At 29.6% G+C, this 18,838-nt stretch overlaps 1 protein-coding gene across 1 annotated transcript in view; it reads left to right on the top strand.

The window, feature by feature from the left end:
• The first annotated feature begins 7,715 nt into the window (after nt 1–7,715).
• LOC119673960 (protein muscleblind) overlaps nt 7,716–18,838 on the top strand; it is a 16,129-nt gene continuing 5,006 nt past the window's right edge. The window contains exon 1 of the mRNA XM_038085077.1: nt 7,716–7,739. Within this exon, the coding sequence (XP_037941005.1) occupies nt 7,716–7,739 (24 nt within the window). The remainder of the gene's footprint in view (nt 7,740–18,838) is intronic.

Here is an 18,838-nt window from a genome sequence, read left to right on the forward strand (position 1 = left end):
GGTAGATAATTTGTCAATGAGGAATAATCTATTGTATATTGTATACATGAAAAACTTTTATTAAATAAAGAAATATTGTAAATTAATTTGGCATTGTGATAGAAAGCAATCAAAGGCAATTAGATAGAAAAAAGGTTTTAAGAATACAAATCTGTGAAAGTGATCAGAAGTTATACTGAAAAGAGAGTGAATAGCAGTGCAACCTTTCGAATTTTAGCTGGCTTAAGGTTTAGTCATACTTTTGCTATATATATACATTCCAAAAATATTATACAATCCAATAACGTAACGCTTTAACTTATACAGTACATATATATTATATAATCATTTCTAGCTCAATACCTCTTAGCACGATTAGTAAGAAATGTAAACTTTATTTTACTTTTCAAAAAAAAACACATTTTGTTGTACTGTATCGTACTAAAGTGTGGATATGAAACATTGCATCTTAAAGTATAAAAATTCATTTTTACAAATTTTTTTATTTATTTAAATAAAAAAAAATCGAAAGAAAATAATTTCTATAGATTTTTCTCAGAGAAGTATAATTAAAGTTCCCTTTACATTGTATAGGTTTATTTTCCATGAAGTCGCACACCCACCTTAAATTTTGGCTAGCTAATTATAGCTAAAAGTCAGTCACAATAAGATCATATCTTGAAAATTTATTAAGGTTATTCTGAGACCACTGGTGTAAGAGAACCAACACAGGTTCTTTTTTGGCAGGTAAGGCATTTTGCTTATAAGTCTTCTTTTAACGCTTATGGTTGAAGTTGTGTAAAATTAGATGATATAGTAGCCAATTCGTTTTTTCTGTGTGATTACCCAACTTAGATTGCTATAAGGAACAGGTTTTTAAATAAGTTCTTTCTTTTGTTGGACTATCTATTGGTAACGATAAAGAATCTGTTATGTCACATAAACTTAACTAAAAGAATTTAGTGTTATCTAAGTAGATTTTTCGCGAGAAATGTTATAAAAAGGACGAGTAGTAAGTAATTGTGAGGAATGGAACAGTATTTGCTCCTGAGCTACTGTAAGTAACAAACCAACCCAAAGGAGAAAATTATATGATTCTAGTAATTTAGAAAGCACAATATTGATATTGCAATGACTTTTTGTTAACTATTATCATAATTAATATAAAAATGTCTTACGATTTCCTATTAGTATTAGGAATAAACGGGGTACTAGCTCCCAACGGCCATAAATGATGCTTTGTGCTGCTACAACCACCTATATTTTTATTTCATTTTAACACAGGACAACCCGTAGATTTTAGTATATCTCTAGATATTACTTTAATTCTTTTTTCTACTAAAATAACTATTCTTTATCAATATTTCAATATTTACTTCCGAACAAATTGTTACTTTTGCTCAATACATTTTTATGACATTATAAAAATACTTAGTGTCATTCATTAAACCAGACGTAAGCGTAAAATTGCTTTTGCACTTATTAAACATGAGTCCTAAAACTTCCCTCAAACACAATTAAAATTAAATTATTTGATAAATGAACTTAAAAAATTCAAGTCGAAAGAGGCAAGAGTGTCCCAAAAGCATATTTTTAATTTCATTACAATTAAAGTTCATGACATGACATAAAATCATACATTTATAAACAAGAAGATTATCGCACAATGTCTAATCCAATTGAATGGACATTTCCCTGCCGAAATAACAAACTTTATACAAACCAACCAATTCACGTTCATATAGAATAAATCTATTGGGCATGAAGAACCAGCAAGTAGTGCACGCCTGAACGCATGTCCCATTACGGCATAAACTTAATGACACACGACAAAGCAGTTGAAGTAGACAAAGCGGCAGTTAAAGGGGGCAAATGTACAAATCTTGAATTTATATGAGCGTTTCTAATAAATGCAAAAAAAAAGGACGGGAAAATATTCAACAAACTCAAAAAGCATATAAAAAAAGTGCTAAAAAGAAGCACTAAACTATAAGCGGAGCGTCGACAAATTGGATTGATATCAGAGACAACGTAGAGTAAATGAAATTTATTCCGTAATGGGACACGCGACTAAATTGTGCCTACCGAGAAATTGGTTTTTCTTGGTTTGTATATCCAAGGAGACACAAATAAAAATGGGCAAAATTGGAGAAAAGGCCCAGCAGAATTTTTGTGGAAAATCTATGTATGTCAGAAATAGCGAGCAATTGACCCTATTACAGGAGTAGTGGTGATAAATGGAGAAATTGCTTAGAAATAGACAGAATGTCATTTCGGTATTCGAGTTTAGTTTAGTTGAAGTATCTGTAAATGTGGCCCATGTACACTTGGGTAAGCATATGGGAAGAGCTGTGCTTTCAAGATTTGTTTGCAGGAAAAAAACAAGTTGGATTATTTGTTGTTTTACTTGTCATTATCAATTCTCATTTATTTTTGTATTCATTCATTTTTTGGGATTTTTCAGTTTAGACCAGAATTTTTCGTATGTGAAACCTTTAGTTGACCTTCAAGTCTATTTAGGCTGGCTATATGTGAACTTGATATCAACAGCTTCTTTTGAGTTGAGTTTTTCTAATTTAAAATTTGATCGAAAGTAAAAAGGGTGGAAGCGAGTATGTTTAATATTTTCGATAGTTTCATGTTTTTGGCAAAAACAAGTTTCTATTTGCCGCTTAAATAAATTGAAATGTGGCAGATTTTTGTTGATTTTATTCACTTTATAAATTCATATAAAAATAAACTTGTTTCTTTTTGCTTCGTTTTGGTTGACAATGAAAATCTTTATAAAATAAATTTTCTATTAAATTTCAAATATTCCCATCTGTTCGATTTCACAAAGTTTAAGTAAGAAACTAAAAGCAACTTAGAGATGCTGTAGATGCTTGTATGAATGAGGCTTATGAATGGTACATAGAGAAAAATACATTTTCGAATTGAATACTATTAAAATCTGGGGTGACCCTTTCATCAAACCGAACCAAGCATAGCTTTTCAATCTTAAAAATATTTTCACACACACCCCAAAATCTGTACTGCAGCATTACGATGGCACATAATAAATTTTTGCATCTATTTATGAGCATATTTTCTGCTCTGACACACACACACACACACACACACACACACACACACACACACACACAAATTGAGGTCCTTTATTGCTTGTCGTTAGCACATTTCGCATATTAATTATCCTTTTGTGTACGGAAATGTTTGTGATGTGTGTTTTTCAAATGGTCATTTCAATTATGTCTCGGGAACCTTTCCCGACGTTTAATTTTATGCGCCGGATTTTGCTGTTTGGCTTTGGTTTTGAGTTATTAAATGTGTGTTAATGATTCTGGGGTTGTGCTCAGATAATGGATTTTTCTTCTAACACTACTCCTGCCAAAGCCAAGAAAACCCACAAAAATTCCAAACAAGAGGCAAAGAATAAAAATCTCTTTAAGTGTGTGACTTTATTCATAAGTTGTTGAAAATTAGTTTTTCCGGTTTACTGATATTTAATTAAAGTTGTCAAAAAATTCCTATTGTAGGATTTTATGGAGTTATAAATTCTTAAAATTACTAAAACTTACTGGCCAATACATTTGCTCGATTTTATTTTTTTAATTTATGTTACCTGAAAGAAAGAAAAGAAAAGGGTTACATGTTAGTGATATGTTGACAGGAATGAAACTTTATGAATTAAAAATAGATTATTAATTAAAATTACGCTATAAAGAAATACTAAAATTTAAATATTATACTATATCAGTTTCTGCAGAATATTTAATATTAAATATATTAAATTAAATATTAATTAAAATAAATAACATAACATAAACATAAAAGTCTAGTACGGCTTTGGGTCATTTGATTAAGGTGCGCTGACTGTGAGCTTCAAATTTGGCAGGACACGAGTTCGATTCCTGGTAATTGCAGTCTCAAAATAAGGCCACTGATAATGGGTATTTGGCAATACTCGAAAAAGGTGTATGGTCAGCCAAGAATTCAATTAATTAAAATAATATAAAAATAAATTTTTGTTGTTGTAGTTCACTACTGTTCGAATATTAAATGCTAAAATAAATATCAGTTTTTGCAGAATATTTGAGAATAAATAAATTGCCTATTAATATTCTTAATTACAGAATCGTTGTGCTACTGTAAAGAGCATAATTAATATTACTTTTCTTGAATATAAATTTATACCACTCTTACGAATTGAACTCAATTTTTGAAAGCAGTTATGTACTCCTTTTTTCCCTTACATTATAGAAATCTTAATATCCTGAAAAGTCTTATGTTCTTCGTAAGTGTACAAGTGTAAGCGATTTACCTCAAGCCCAACCACAAAAACTGCGTTTGACATACAAACTTTTTAAAACTTCAGAGCTGAGTTTTTATGAGTAGTAGGAGAAGAATTTTTGACATATGCTTCCGCGTTGAAAGCTGTCAACGCGCAAATGATAATTGACACGAATAACAAAAAGCGCAGAATTTTTGAAACATCCTAGGATGAGTGTTCCCAGGCAGAACTACATTTATTAGTATGTGCTAATGGTTTACCAACAGACTACTTCGTGTCTCAGTAGTCAATTACTAAAAAAAAAAAGCAAAAATCAGCAGCAATGCTTTCTTAATAAGCTCGAAGTACTTCAGTTGTCAAAGTCAATCAAAGTTTGCTACTTACGTACTATAAATTGGGTACATTACCACCGTTAACGATAAGGCTCGCACTCTTGGCAATACCATCTCTTGCACTGACTAACTGACTAACTGACTGACTGACTGACGTCGGTAAAAAATTTGAAATTAGGTTATATTGCATTTTAACGCCACCGCACGTAATTTAAATGGCATTGTAATAAAATAGTATCCAGATACTTCAAAGGATTTACTTAAAACATAAATTTTACTTAAATTATATATTTGCAAAGTAAATTTGCTGCTGTGCAGTAGCACATAGTGCACACTTGTATCACACCCAATACAATTTGGCTATAACTGTGGGCAGGCGGCACCGCACCACTGTTACGTGGAGTGGTGAGAACCCCTACCGCATCTACTAAATTTACTCGTAAATGTACATTTTTATCTGGGAAATTTTCCACTTACTTTAGCATGTTTGAAATTTAAAACTATTTTGCATCAGCGCCACCAACACACAGACATCGCCACCAACATCCTTGTACATCCTTACCCTACGTCTGTTACCCACAATAACAGACGTACGTAGACGTAAGCGTTGCATTGAAGTGAAATAAATTTTTGAGTAAGAAAAACTTAAAAAGCTTTAGGGAATTTCAACGGAAAAAGGATATTTAGCTTAAGTTGATATGCTGATGTTACGTATACTCGTATGCAGCATCCTTTTTTCGTTACATGATTGTGTGTAAGTGGCTGTGTATGCTTGTTTGATTTATGGTAGCGTAGGATTAAATTGCCTTGGCAGAAAATGGCAGCAATAGTAGGAGCACAGCAGAAAAAAATATCAAAACTGGTAAGTAAAATAATACTAAGAAAAATGAAAATATTAAAGAAAAAATATTTTAAAATTTAGTACTTAAAGAACCCTGAAAGATGACACAAATGTTACTAGAAACTTAACAGCAGCAAAGAGAAATAATGTTCAAAGTATTGCAACTAATAAAAGTTTTAGAAAGCATTATTTTCTAGAAGAACCCAGCAAAAATATGGCAAATAAAAATTTTGTTTTTATTCGTCGTTTGGAAGAATTCGGCTTAAAATTTCTTCTGTGCCAGAAAAAAAATGTTTACTACTTTTACTAGTTTTTTAGCTAAAACTGGGAAAGAATGTGGATATGGAATTAGGATAGACGGCAGTAATAAAATGTAATTGGAAAAATTTTACGTTTGCGGGAAGACGTTAAATTTCTTCATTGCAGTATTATTTTCTTATGCTTAACGACGGTATTTTTACAAAATTTAACAAACTCTATTTATATGGCATATATGGTAAATAATATTAGTAAACTTACTTTCCTCCATAACAGTTCTATTTTATAATTAAATAATAATGGAATCGTTATAGTCAAGAAAAGATGGTATAATTGGATCACAATAATATTTTTAAAGTAATTTTTAATTTTTAGTAGAGAAATTTTCCTTAAAGAGATGAAGAATGTTGCGAAACATTTAGATATAATCAGACAAATAAAAAATTTAATAAATCGTGTACTAATTATCATGTTCATATGATAGTCTTTTTATATAAGTTTTTGGTACACTCAAAAAAATAATTTAATTGATTTAATTGGATTTTAACTAAATCTTAGGTCAAAATATTCCTACTCGACGCATCATGTTGGTACCACCATAGGTACCACATGTTGGTTTTCATAACTACTTTATCACATGAGTTAAAATTTCTCTAACAAAATGATCAGGTCAATTTAACTAGTATGTGGTTAGTGTATACTGTTCTAAGTGAACTAATACGAATTAATTATAAATAAATTAAAAAAGTTAAACTTAATACCAGTTGTTTTATGATATGAAAAATTATTTTATATCATATAATTCTTTTTCGCTTTTTTTTATTATTTAATATTATTTTTAATTAAATGATAAATAATTTCGAAACTATTTTTTTATAGAGTTTACTATTGGATAATAAAATATTTTTGCTAAATTGAGATACGAAGCTGACTAACGCTACGAGCTATCCAATAAAAAAAATTTCACTGTATGGTAATATTCAACCATTTATATATATCCTATATAATATCTATAAATATACTAGCATTAGTATGTATATAGAGACATGCACATATTAATACATTCTTTTAGACAAATATATTTGTTTGAAATATATCATAGTCAACGTAAAATATTTATATTTATATACTTACTATATATGATTCTGTTCAGTAAAATATTTTTCTTTAATATGATTCATAAAGTAGAATATTTTCAGTTTATCACCTTTGTTCCTCAGAATTAATTAGCATATTACCAAGTATATTGCACACAAGATAGTTGTATATGATATATATAAATATTTATATTTTCTTACTAAACGAATATAAATTTTTTGAATATATTTGTTTTTCAATGTAATTATGTTTACTTGAACTGGCAAATATTTATTGTCATACAAAAAATAAAATAGAGTTTGAATTAGTTTTGAATATAAATTTAATTAAATCAAACGAGTATGTTTTGTATGCTCATGTGTTGAAGCAGATCTAAGTGAAAAGGTTGTCCTTTTTCATTTTGTTTTTATTCCTGAAAGCCATTTTCAATTTGCTAAAATATTTAAAAAAAAAATATAAATAAAAATGAAATGAAAGGTTCGCAGTGAAAGAGAAACTTCTAAAATTCTGTAAGTACTCAACAATCATCATCATTAGCTTTGCAGTAGACTAAATGCATCATGTGAAGTGGCACAACTCTGCCAGGAGATACTAAACAAAATAAGGATAAAATAATATAAAGTAAAATAAAAAAATCAAACAAAATAAACTACAAACAAAAAAATTAAATAAAATAAAATAACATATAAGAGTTCAAAACAACCAAAATTTATAAATTTATTCCAGTTTCGAAGCATGCACTACGTGTACATATGGAAAACATACCTAAATTAATGTCTGTCCCTAAATGTAAAAAGCTTTTCTGCTATGCATTGAGTTGGTTTTAGTTAAAAGTACCGAAAAAAAACAATATTAAAAAAAATAATAATGAGAAAAAGAAAAATAGATCAACAATAGCTGTGGCAGGACATACGAAATGCCTGAGGCGCTACAATTTCAGGTAAGCCACTTACATTTTTCTCCAACTCTTCGAAGTATTGCCATATAATAAAAGACAGTAAATAGTTTTACAATATATAAGCATAAATACTGAAAGTAACTCGAAAAAGTTGAGGAAAAATTTTGAAATTGGGAAAGTTTTAATAACTTAATTTAAACACCAATATACAATTTAAATTCTTTTTTTTGGAAGATTACGATAGATGTAGGTATTGGTAATATCAATAATTTTTAAGAAGGCTACGAAGGAAATCTCAGAGAGCTAACAAAAAAATGTGCCTCTAATAGAAAATTCATAGTCACTACTAGAGTCACAATATAGGCAATATTAGATTGGAAAGCTGGTTAATACGTACAATTACGGATTAGGGTCATTTGTACAGCTACTGCAAGGTGTCCCTCTTCAGTAGAACAAAGCTGAAAGCGTTGACGAGTTATCTAATGGGTTATTATTGTGTCAAAAAAATAGGTCTGTCCGAGTAAACAAATACTAAAAGTACTGGGATTTTTAGAAACGTATCTAGAATAACTTTTCAGTCGTTCACATATATTAAGTACCTACTATATATTTGGTAACTTTTAAAGATAAATAGTATTGTATCTTTCACATAATATTTACAGTAATTTTATTTATTTTTTTTTATGAATTTATTAAAAAATAAAATATAAAAATATATAATATAAAACACATAATGATATTGGCTTAATTGCCCAATGGACTCGATGGAGCCACGAATTCCACTTACCTATGTATTTTTCAGCAAGAGTTTATAGAGGATTTTTTTAATGAAAGATACAGAATAAAATATAAAAATTTAAAATATGTGTTGAAGTTTTTATATGAACTTGTTACAGGTTAATCCCTTTGTTATACTTTTCGGCTATTAACCTGTATCCAAATAAGAGAATATAGTGTCTTTTTTTGTCTGCTATGAAGTAGTCCTTTGATTTTGCTGTTTGTTTTTGATTTTTATATTTTATAACTTTTCTTTTTTTTTTTTGTAATTAACTTGTATTTGTAAAAAAACTGAACAAAAACACTATATTTGTCTGACAGATAAGAAGTAATTCGGAAAGATTTTAGTCAATTTTTTTTGCTTTTTACTTTTTAAAAATTTTTCCTTTTTTTTTTAGTTACTCTAAAGTACTTTACTTGTTTATTTTGAAAACCTTTTAATGCAAAATTGCTAACTAAAAGGAAAAAATAATTTCAAAGCTTTTAGCTTTATTCTCTAATTGAACAAAATGTCCTGAAACTAGTATAAAAATATGTGAATAATACGAAAAACTGGAGTTTTGATTAAAAAAGGAGATGAGATGAGAAATCAGTGACATATTTCTGAGAAGAATAGTCGTCATAAAACTACCGGAATTAGAGCATATCGAGTAATGTGTAATAAAGGTACAACTTAATTACTCTATGACAAGCAGACGAAAAAAATAGTTTTATATATTAAAGTTAACAAGACATTCTAAGGAAGGGTCGGTCCTCGTTCTAAGGGCTTGCAAAACTATTCCATTCATATTTATACAGTAAAAGTTCTATTAAATGGTTATCTCTTTCAACTGAGTAATGTTTCGAATTTTCGTATCTATTTTTCATTCAAAGTGCGCTCTTTTAAATGGATAATAATTTGAATTGCACGGAATTTTTGGTGCAATTGGTGTATCCGTTTAAACCTACCAATAAAACCATCAAACTTGGCTGCCCCGAATTAGTTTCTGCTTGGTTTGCCTCTACTTTTTGATTAATTTTGCTAAATATTGATAAATCAAAGCAAACATAATTTACTTCTTGTAAATTTTTTTAACACATATGGTGGTATAATGTCTCTGAATCCACTTATATATAAAAGTGAGCAAAACTCTATACGATATTACAAAACTTATATAAAATGCTTATTATGAAGTGTTTATTTTTAAAACTATTCGAGTCATTAAACCCTTAAGTTCATTTGCCTTTGCTTCATATAGGCGCAATCGTCATATCAGTTTACAGTCATTGTATTTCTTTTAAACCAAGATGTACTCAAAACAATAGCTCCATAAAGGCCAGTGACATTATGAAGCTAATATCTAAAGTAAAGTTCTATTCTTTTTCTAAATATTAATTTGTATTGACAGTCTTTGTATCCCCATTAGAATTATTACAAAAACCATTAATAATAGAAAAAAATTTTCTTTACTTTGTAGCGAAAGCAATACAGGATAAAGGATAATAAAAATATTTTTAGTTACTTAGACGACATATTTTTTTTGAATCAACTTGAAAGCTTTTAAGTAAAAACGTTTCACAAGAAGAAAGAAAGAAAAAAGTGATAATAAATAAATATTTTTTATTAATTATAGCTGCAGCCTGCTTGAATATAAAAATCATCGTCTTTATCGCTCATACGCCAGGAGGAGTTATCCTTTTATAGACATATCTCTACTGTTGGTTCTTCTTTTCTTTTTTGTTTTTTGTTTTTGTTTGATTAATATTTTTATAATACTTTTTCTTTTTTGTTGGAAATTTTCTAGTTAAGCTGTTGTCATTAGTTTTATGCGGCTAATTAAAAAGTTGAGCTATTTTCCGAGCCATGTTGTTTCCATTACCTGCCACCAAAGAGCAGCAACAAGTTAATTACGAAACAAAGTGGACTTAACGCTTTTATGGCTGCATGCAAAGTTGCATACAAGCTTATTAGCAATTTTTCCCTGCTACACTGTTTTCTTTGCAGTATTTTTCGTGGCCTTTTTATGAAGTCGCAACCCTCGTATTTAAGCGTTCAGGAGTGGGAAAATATAGTGAACGGCAAACCGGGGCAAAGTCATTATATTTTTTAATAATAATCCCACTTCAGCAACGCTTTTAAAATTGGCTTTAATAAGTTGGCAACATGCGTAAAGCTATTCAGCGACATAAATGCACCGTAATTCATTGGAAAAAAATGTATTTTAATTATGGAATAAAAGACTATAGCATAATATAAAGGATTTTGCATTATCCTTATAAGCGCTGAATATATACGACAGGTTAAAGCTTAACAATAGGTAAAAAGTTCGAGTTGTTGGCACCTTTATCTCTAAGTTAAACAAAGGAACGAAGGAGAGATATAACTACAATATAAAATTAATAACAAATGCTTTGTTAGATTATTTTTCTTTTCTAACTACTGATGTACTTTAGCAAAAAGATGCAGTCTCTAGTTAACTAGCAACTTCTTTTATAGTTAATAATGTTGACTGCTAATTGTTGCACTTTTTTCAAAAACTTTGCACTTTAAAAGAAGTTGCTTAAGTGATGAAAAGTATAAGTGCGTGCCAGAGTGACAAAATTAATTTATTTCAACTATAATCGAGATATTATGTACAGTGAAAACTTTGTTAAATGAACGATACCATAAGTGCACATCTTTCTCAACTATGTATTCTGAAGGGGCTACATATCACGAAAGTCTCCTTAAGCTAACACTGTTGCAGCCAGTTATTTAGACAAGTTTAGAAAACTGTTAGGTTAGATTAGGAGTAGCAGCCTTTTGTCCAAAGACCACAAAGAACAACGTTGTAGCCAGCTATTCACACAACTTTAGAGAAGTGTTAGATTAGGTTAGGAGTTGCGGCGTTATATCCAAAGCCCATTTGATATGTATTGTGAGAACTCAATTTAGCTTTATGTCCAAAGGCCACAAAGAACACCGTTGTAGTCAACTATTCAAACAAGTTTACAGAACTGGTAGATTAGGCTAGCAGTTGCCGCTTTATACCTAAAGCCCACTTGACGAAATGTTTTATGAGAAATCTATTAAGCGAATATCGAAGGGCCCAACAAAGAGAACTAAAAAGAAACTAGTGTCTGTAAAAGTAGTGCCATATTGCAAGGTTAGGATAGTTATTTTTTAAAATGAGCGAACGACCGTTTAGCAAGGCTTTCACTGTACTTTATATGAAAAATAAAAACTGGAGACTAACCGTATGACGGTTTTAAGATATCTTTTTCATGTAGGACATATTTTAATATATTTAATCTAGCAAAAGGTGCAATTGTATTATTAATTTCATTTAAATTCTACCACAAGTAAGTAACCATAACAAAATAATTAAATAAAATCCATACTTATTGGTGGTGGTTAAATCCCTAAAGTTTTATAAAAATTGTAGAATGAGACCAATTCTATGTAGTCTACGTAACTTCCTATATACTTTGAAATAACAGGAGGTGCTAGGTTGTGTACAATATTTATTTAATTGTATATACGACAAACATAATCGCATTGCACACAACAAATGGGACATAATATATTTTTTTTCCATTTATTTACGTATTTATAGTCTAACAACCCCTAAACACTTTAAGGGTTTCTTTTAAGCTTTTTCAACAATTGCGCCTTTATAGGCTTCCCCTACAATTTCAAACAAATGAATCTTTAGCAGTGAAGATTACATATGCAATTTACTTTGTTTTCTCTGTTAAAAATTTATTTCTACTGCTCTATTTTTATATACGAGTCCACACAAACCTATAGATACACACATTGGTGTATGTATGTGATTGTATCTGTGAGTAGTGGGGGGTTACATTTTTCTTTTCTTTATCACTTAAGTATTTGTTGACTTGTTATTTTATGCAGAGCCTCTATTAATATAGACTAAAATACAATAAACCAGCTAGAAATGCCAAGCAAAATAATACCAAAACCAACAACAACAACAACACTGAAGTGACAAGCAGCAAAGAAAGGGTACGTGACTTTTTGTGGTTTGTATGGATTTGTTTTGTCGTATCTTAGTTTTGAAATAGAAGTAAAGCACTTTCAACATAAATAAAATCAAAATACGTGGCTAATATAGTGACACACAAAGATATACTTTGTAGATGCTTATGTGTGTATATGTATAAAGACACAAAAAATATATATATGTAGAGAAAATTATATATGTTTGCGGTCGTAGATATTATGACCTTGAGTAAATGATGCTTCTCAACATATTAAGTCCTTCTTGTTTGTAGTGCTTTTATTAAGCAGAAAAATGCTACAGACTTACTTAGAGCGTTCGAATGATATGGTTTAATCTATTCAGCAGCCATTCTAAGAGATTTTAGGTATGTGTATTAATGCGATTTCTTATAATTATAATTCTTATTCTTATCTATAACAGCCAAACGAAGTACAGTTGCGGTCTATAATTCTAATAAGATATTTTTACCTGCATAAAAACTTTAAGGATTTTGAATTTTAAGAAGCCCCACATAAACATAACGGATGGAGTTGGAGTTATAACGAATATTTGACAATTTTTAAACTAACTGAGAAAAAAAATTGTTTCGAACATTAAAGTATTTAGAAATACTTAACAATTCTCTGCACGGCCTAAAATTTTCAATAAAGTTTGGAGATTGAAAAGTTTTGTATTAAGATATGTAACAATTTTAAAGATCAATGTTAAGGTAACAGCATATGAGATAACATAAGAACAAAAGTAATATATCTATGTACGAACTTCGTTAAATACATTGGCTTAGAAAAACAAATTTTTTTAATGGCACGAGAAAAGTTACCGAACTACAACACAAGTATATCCAAAGCAAACAGAAAGTGGGAATATATTAAAATTTTTAGGTGGAAAATTGGTCTTACTTTGTATTGCCTCGCCTCTCTTTATTTGCAAAAATTGTTATAAAACTCTGTGTAAGAAGTAACCGAAATTTTTTGTTTGAGAAACGCACATAATTTCTATTAAAAAACGCTAAGTAAATTATTACTGGTTAATGATTATTTTGTGTCACTTAATACTTCCAGATATTTGGAATATTGTGTTAAAAAGTTTTGCGATCTTACGGTTGCATAGTTGAATCTGAACTGACAGACAATCAGGTAGCAATAATCTTACCAAATTTTTTTACCAAATAGACACGTCTATTTCTAGAGCAATTGAAGAGATAGTTCTTTAACTGTCTTCTATTGATCCATGATGTTACCTCTTTGAACTTTTGGCGGTGGAAAATGGTTCCCGTTAAAAGAAGATCCTTTAGCTGATCAAGATTTTATAAAAAAAGAACTTCCTAAAATAGTTACTCGACGCTGGGCAGTCACGAGGCGGATGTGAACACGACTTCCATCGTGCTCTGTGCAACAACAAAAGGCATCATTAGATGAGAGATTCAATTTTCTAGCATATATTATACATGTAGTAATAATAAATTTTTTTGATTCTTTTCACACCTTTTTAAAGTTAATCGAACTCTCTGCTAAATGAAGTCTGCAATGTTGTTAGTACCAGTTATTGATTTCTCTTGTAAAGTATGTGTTTTTTCATATTCCCTCGGTAACTACTTCGGTCTATGTAGCTTCGTAGGTGAAGTTTCTGGTCTAGTGTGTACACATCTGTTACCCGCATTACTGAGACGAGCAATTGTTCAAGCTAAAATGGGCTTTGGTGCTCAAGGTGGCCACTACAAGCTAACCTAAACTTACGTTGTTTTAAAAGTTCGCTTCAACAGATAGATTTACAGTTCCATTGGTTTCTGCTGTAAAGATCTTTTGCTATATATAAGGAATAAATCAGTATCTAATCTATTAAAAAAAATTTTTTTCATAATATTAATATTGGTGTTATACATTTTCATTTTTGCATTTATTTTTAAAATCCTTTGAAGCTTGCAGCTGCCATTTCCATATAACATCGTTAATCCTTTAACATATTTTTCCTTTGCAAAGCTCAAAGAGATTTCAATTTTAAAAATATTTATAGAAAATGCCAATAAATTACGGCACTGCTGTGCTATAAATTGGCAAGAGATACTTACAAGTCAATAGGACTTTGAATACACGTCTAAAGATGCAAAGATACAAAATATTAAAAGAAAATAATGTGTCAAAAACAGATTTAGAAAATGTTGAAATAATTGAAGCAACAAATTGAAAAATAACTCAAGGGCAACAAATTAATTATGCGTGCTTGGTTTGCAAAATAATTTTTTTTCTCAAAAAAAAATTATAATTGAAATTAAAAATATGAATATAAAACAAATAAAAAATTACATAAAAAAACAAATACACAAAATAAAAATAGATACAGAGAAAATGAGCTGCAGAAACATAGTATTATTAACACAAAGTTATACCTTTTGTTTTTTTTATAGAATTTACATAATCGGAAAAATACTCGTAAATTAAAATGACATAAAAACTTGTACATTGTCTCCAAGAATTCATTTATTACACAGTAAAGCAGTGTATCTTTCTACAACAAGTTGCAGTTTTGAGATACAAAAGTCTAAATGTCAGTCCGTGCTCGCAAACAATTTGTCTCGTGAACGTTTTTTAAGGCACACATAAGTAGAAAACACATAAAACAATTTACAAAATACAAAAAGAAAATAACATTCAACATAAAAACTGAAAACTGAAAACAGAAAAGAGTTCATGACATTTGCACTTAAAAACGACATTTTACATGTTTTAAATATTTCACTTCTAGCTTTTAATGCTTTTAAATATCTTTCAGATATTTTTTGTTTGTTCATTTTTTTTTTTGCTTTGACTGCAATCCGAAATATTTCTTCTTGCACAATCTACGAGGTACATACGTAAGTATCTTTTTTTCATTGCAAGCAGAAGATACGCAATTTGTGATGCATTCTCATCTGACAAATTTGTTTAAAATTGCAATTCGCTTTTCAGATACTTTCCTCCACATCTGCTGAACCGCACAGACTCGTACTCATTTGCAGTTGTAGATCGCACTGTGGAGATGTGGAGCCGTTAGCCACATACAAAGATACATAGCATTGATGAATGAAATACTGCATTGAAATCTATTTTCAGTCAATTTTTAATAGAAATTTTTAATTTTGAAATGAATTCGTAATTTTGTATCTCAAAGCATAAATTGCGCGTTCTGTTAATTTGTTCCGTTTAATGTTCGGTAAACGTGCAAAATTATGAACAAACTATATCATTTGCTCTGTGTTTGTCACATGAAATGCAAAGTATATACAGTTTTTATTTTTAAAATTTAACTAAATTTAGATTTTACGCTCAATTGAAATTTATTTTTCGTTGAATTTCTGTTTTACCTTTGAATTGAGATACACGTTTTTAATATAAAGGATACTGCAATGTTGTTCAGATATTGTCACGTTAATATATAACAATGTAATAAGATAACCTTATTGTTGTAGTACTCAACTCTTTCAGTATACTCAACTCTTTTAGTATTATTTTTATACTATATGCAAATTTAGTCCGTAATAAGCTGAGTAACTGAGAATTAATATCATACAGTGAAAGCTCTCTTAAACAAACGCCAGCAATATTGTTGGATGAAGACAACAATCCTTCTAAAAAAACATTAGTTAGTTGGTTGGTTAAAGTAACGACTCTGCAATATCCTTAATATTAATTTATGAAATTCTCTAATCTCAATTCCTGCTAGCTTTCGAAAAATATGGAAGAGCAGTTGAACTGCGGAAGTTTCTACTTCTGCTGTCTATTTGCTATTGTGATAGTAATTATTGTGGGATTCCCATTTTGGCCAAAAGCTACTAATTATTGTACTCAGTCCAGAGAGATCCTTTCAATTTCTGTTGACCGGCGATATTAAAAAATGTATTTTGTATAAAAAATGAAAACTGGAGACTAGAATATTGTATGATGAAGAGAGAAAAGTTTAAGAGAAATTTCACAGTATATACTATTTTTTGGTAAAATATTGTGATATATGACAAAGTTAAGCTATTGCATGTGTTCAAACTAAATTTACAGGGATGCATAAAAAGTTTCTGGAACAAAGGTTCGTGCTATATAATACCGAAACTGGAAAAACGAATGTGTTGATAAGCAATTAAATTTGCAGACGACTAACTTTTACTTAATTAACCAATAAGTGTATACGAGGATTACTATACTCTATTATAGAGGAGAAAACGGAATTGTTTAACGGCACAGGTTGGATTTGTAAAGTTATCAAGATGAGACGTGAGAAATGAGGTCAGTTTCTTACATAGAGATTATAGAACTGAGTAGAATTTTTTTGTGTATGAACAAGTTTTCTCATACGCTTAGTATGAAGCAGTTAATAAGGCTTTTGATACCTCTTCGTGTTACAAACATCTTGTCAAATTTAATTTAAACATTATTCACAAGGGAGTAGAGTACATTCTTAAGGTTAATTTTAATTGTTATTGATATATAAATTATAAAATATGATAAATTCAAAAATAAAGTAACACGTAATTCTTTCCATTTTTCAACAGCTTTAATTATCTGCTATTTTAATTAATATTTTGCTGTCATTTCATTTCCGACACTTTAGATATGAGTCCTGCAGTAATCGACCGCACTGTCAGCTGCCAACAATTACTACTTTTTTTTAATGTCGCACTAATCACTCGCCTTTCTTTCAACAGGCAACAGAGACATTTAGGTTGAAACATTATTTTTCTTTTGAATTCATTTTAATAATTTTTCAAAATGTTTTCACTTAAATTTGTAGTATTTTTAACCAAGCAACCAACCAACCAACCCAAATGACATCATTCAAAAGTACAATTAGTGAAAATAATTTTCGTGCTTAATTACTTACAGAAAATCTGTGGCCGCAATTGCATCAATTCTGGCATTTCGAATCGAGGATGTGTGCGTGTCGTCCACTTACATGCACTTAAGATGCAGTGAAATGCATGCATCAAATACATAATTTCTAGATTTTGACAATTTTGTTATTTTGTAAATAATTGCAATATTTTAGACAAAGTCTTTAAGTCGAAATAATTATAATTTATTTTAAAATAAATATTAATCGCGAAGGCTGAGTAAATTTTTGAAATTTTCTATTGATGTGCCTAATATTTTCACTTAAAATAGAGACTAATAAATGCGTCATCAATTATAGTTTATATGTGAACCAGTGCCAGTATGCAGTGTAAAACTTGATAATTATATAAGTATATGACTATATATCTCAATTCCTAAGCAGAGATAACATTATGTCACCTAAAGCAATTCAATACTTTTGGAACGGTACCGCAGGTCGAGACACTCTTATAAATAATCAGCTAGTAACTTCAACTCTATCTAACATATAATAAAAATTAATTGGGAGATCTATTAAGCTTCCATTATAGGTTCAGAATATTTTCCTGCAAGGAATTTCTTTCATTGTCAATTTTAATTTGGAATAAGGTAAATGGATAGATATAAAAGCAGTCAACTTAGAGATTTCCACTTTCTTATTAAAATAATCATCAAAAATTAAGTTTACGAAGGTATCAAGAAAAGAAGGATACATTTGGTCTTTAATAGTTTTAAAAATATTACAATATGTTTTAGACTTTTTGGTTTTCCTCAAAGAAATGGAATATACCTCTCTCTCCTTACACACGACTGTTGACAGTAGTGTAAATATGAGAGAGAGAGAGAAAGAGAGTGTGGGAGAAAAAAGTGTGTGTGCGTGAAAGAGAAAGATAGAGAGAGAAATAAGGGGACAGACAGAAAGATAAAGAGAATCATAGAGAGAATGAGTGAGAGACACAGAACGTGTGTGAGAGAAAGATAGAGAGATAGAGAGAGAGGGAGCAAGCAAAGAAATCAGGAAATAGATAGAGACGAAGCCAGACAGATAAGAAGAAGGAGAGACAAATAGAGAGAAAGAGAAGAGCGAGAGAAATAATGAGGCAAGAAAAGTGACACGAAAGATCATGCGAAAAAAGAGGTAAACAGCGATGGATGTGAAGTTTTATGACAGGGAATCTCAAGCGAATTGTCTGACACCCACAAATAGTTGTATTTTTGTGGTTTTCATTATGCGTGGAGTATTTTTATTTAAAATTTTAGCGCAAAAAATAAAAAAAAAAGAAAAAACTTGTCAATATTGATATGTTATTAACATTTTTTATACGATAATTTAAGCATACAATTTTAAAATTAAAGTTTAAATCGTTTTCGAATTTGTCAATGAAGTTTGCTATTAAAAAGTTTCTATATTTTCCGAATTTTTTCTTCACTTTGAAGTTATATTATTAAACTCGCAAGGCAATTTTGAAAAATGGTTTCGTGGGACCAAAAATAAAAAAAATTAATATATTTTTCCATTTTAAAATTTCGACAAAATTGCATA

Source organism: Teleopsis dalmanni, chromosome 2 (assembly GCF_002237135.1).
Source record: "Teleopsis dalmanni isolate 2A chromosome 2, ASM223713v2, whole genome shotgun sequence".
NCBI lineage: Eukaryota > Metazoa > Arthropoda > Insecta > Diptera > Diopsidae > Teleopsis > Teleopsis dalmanni.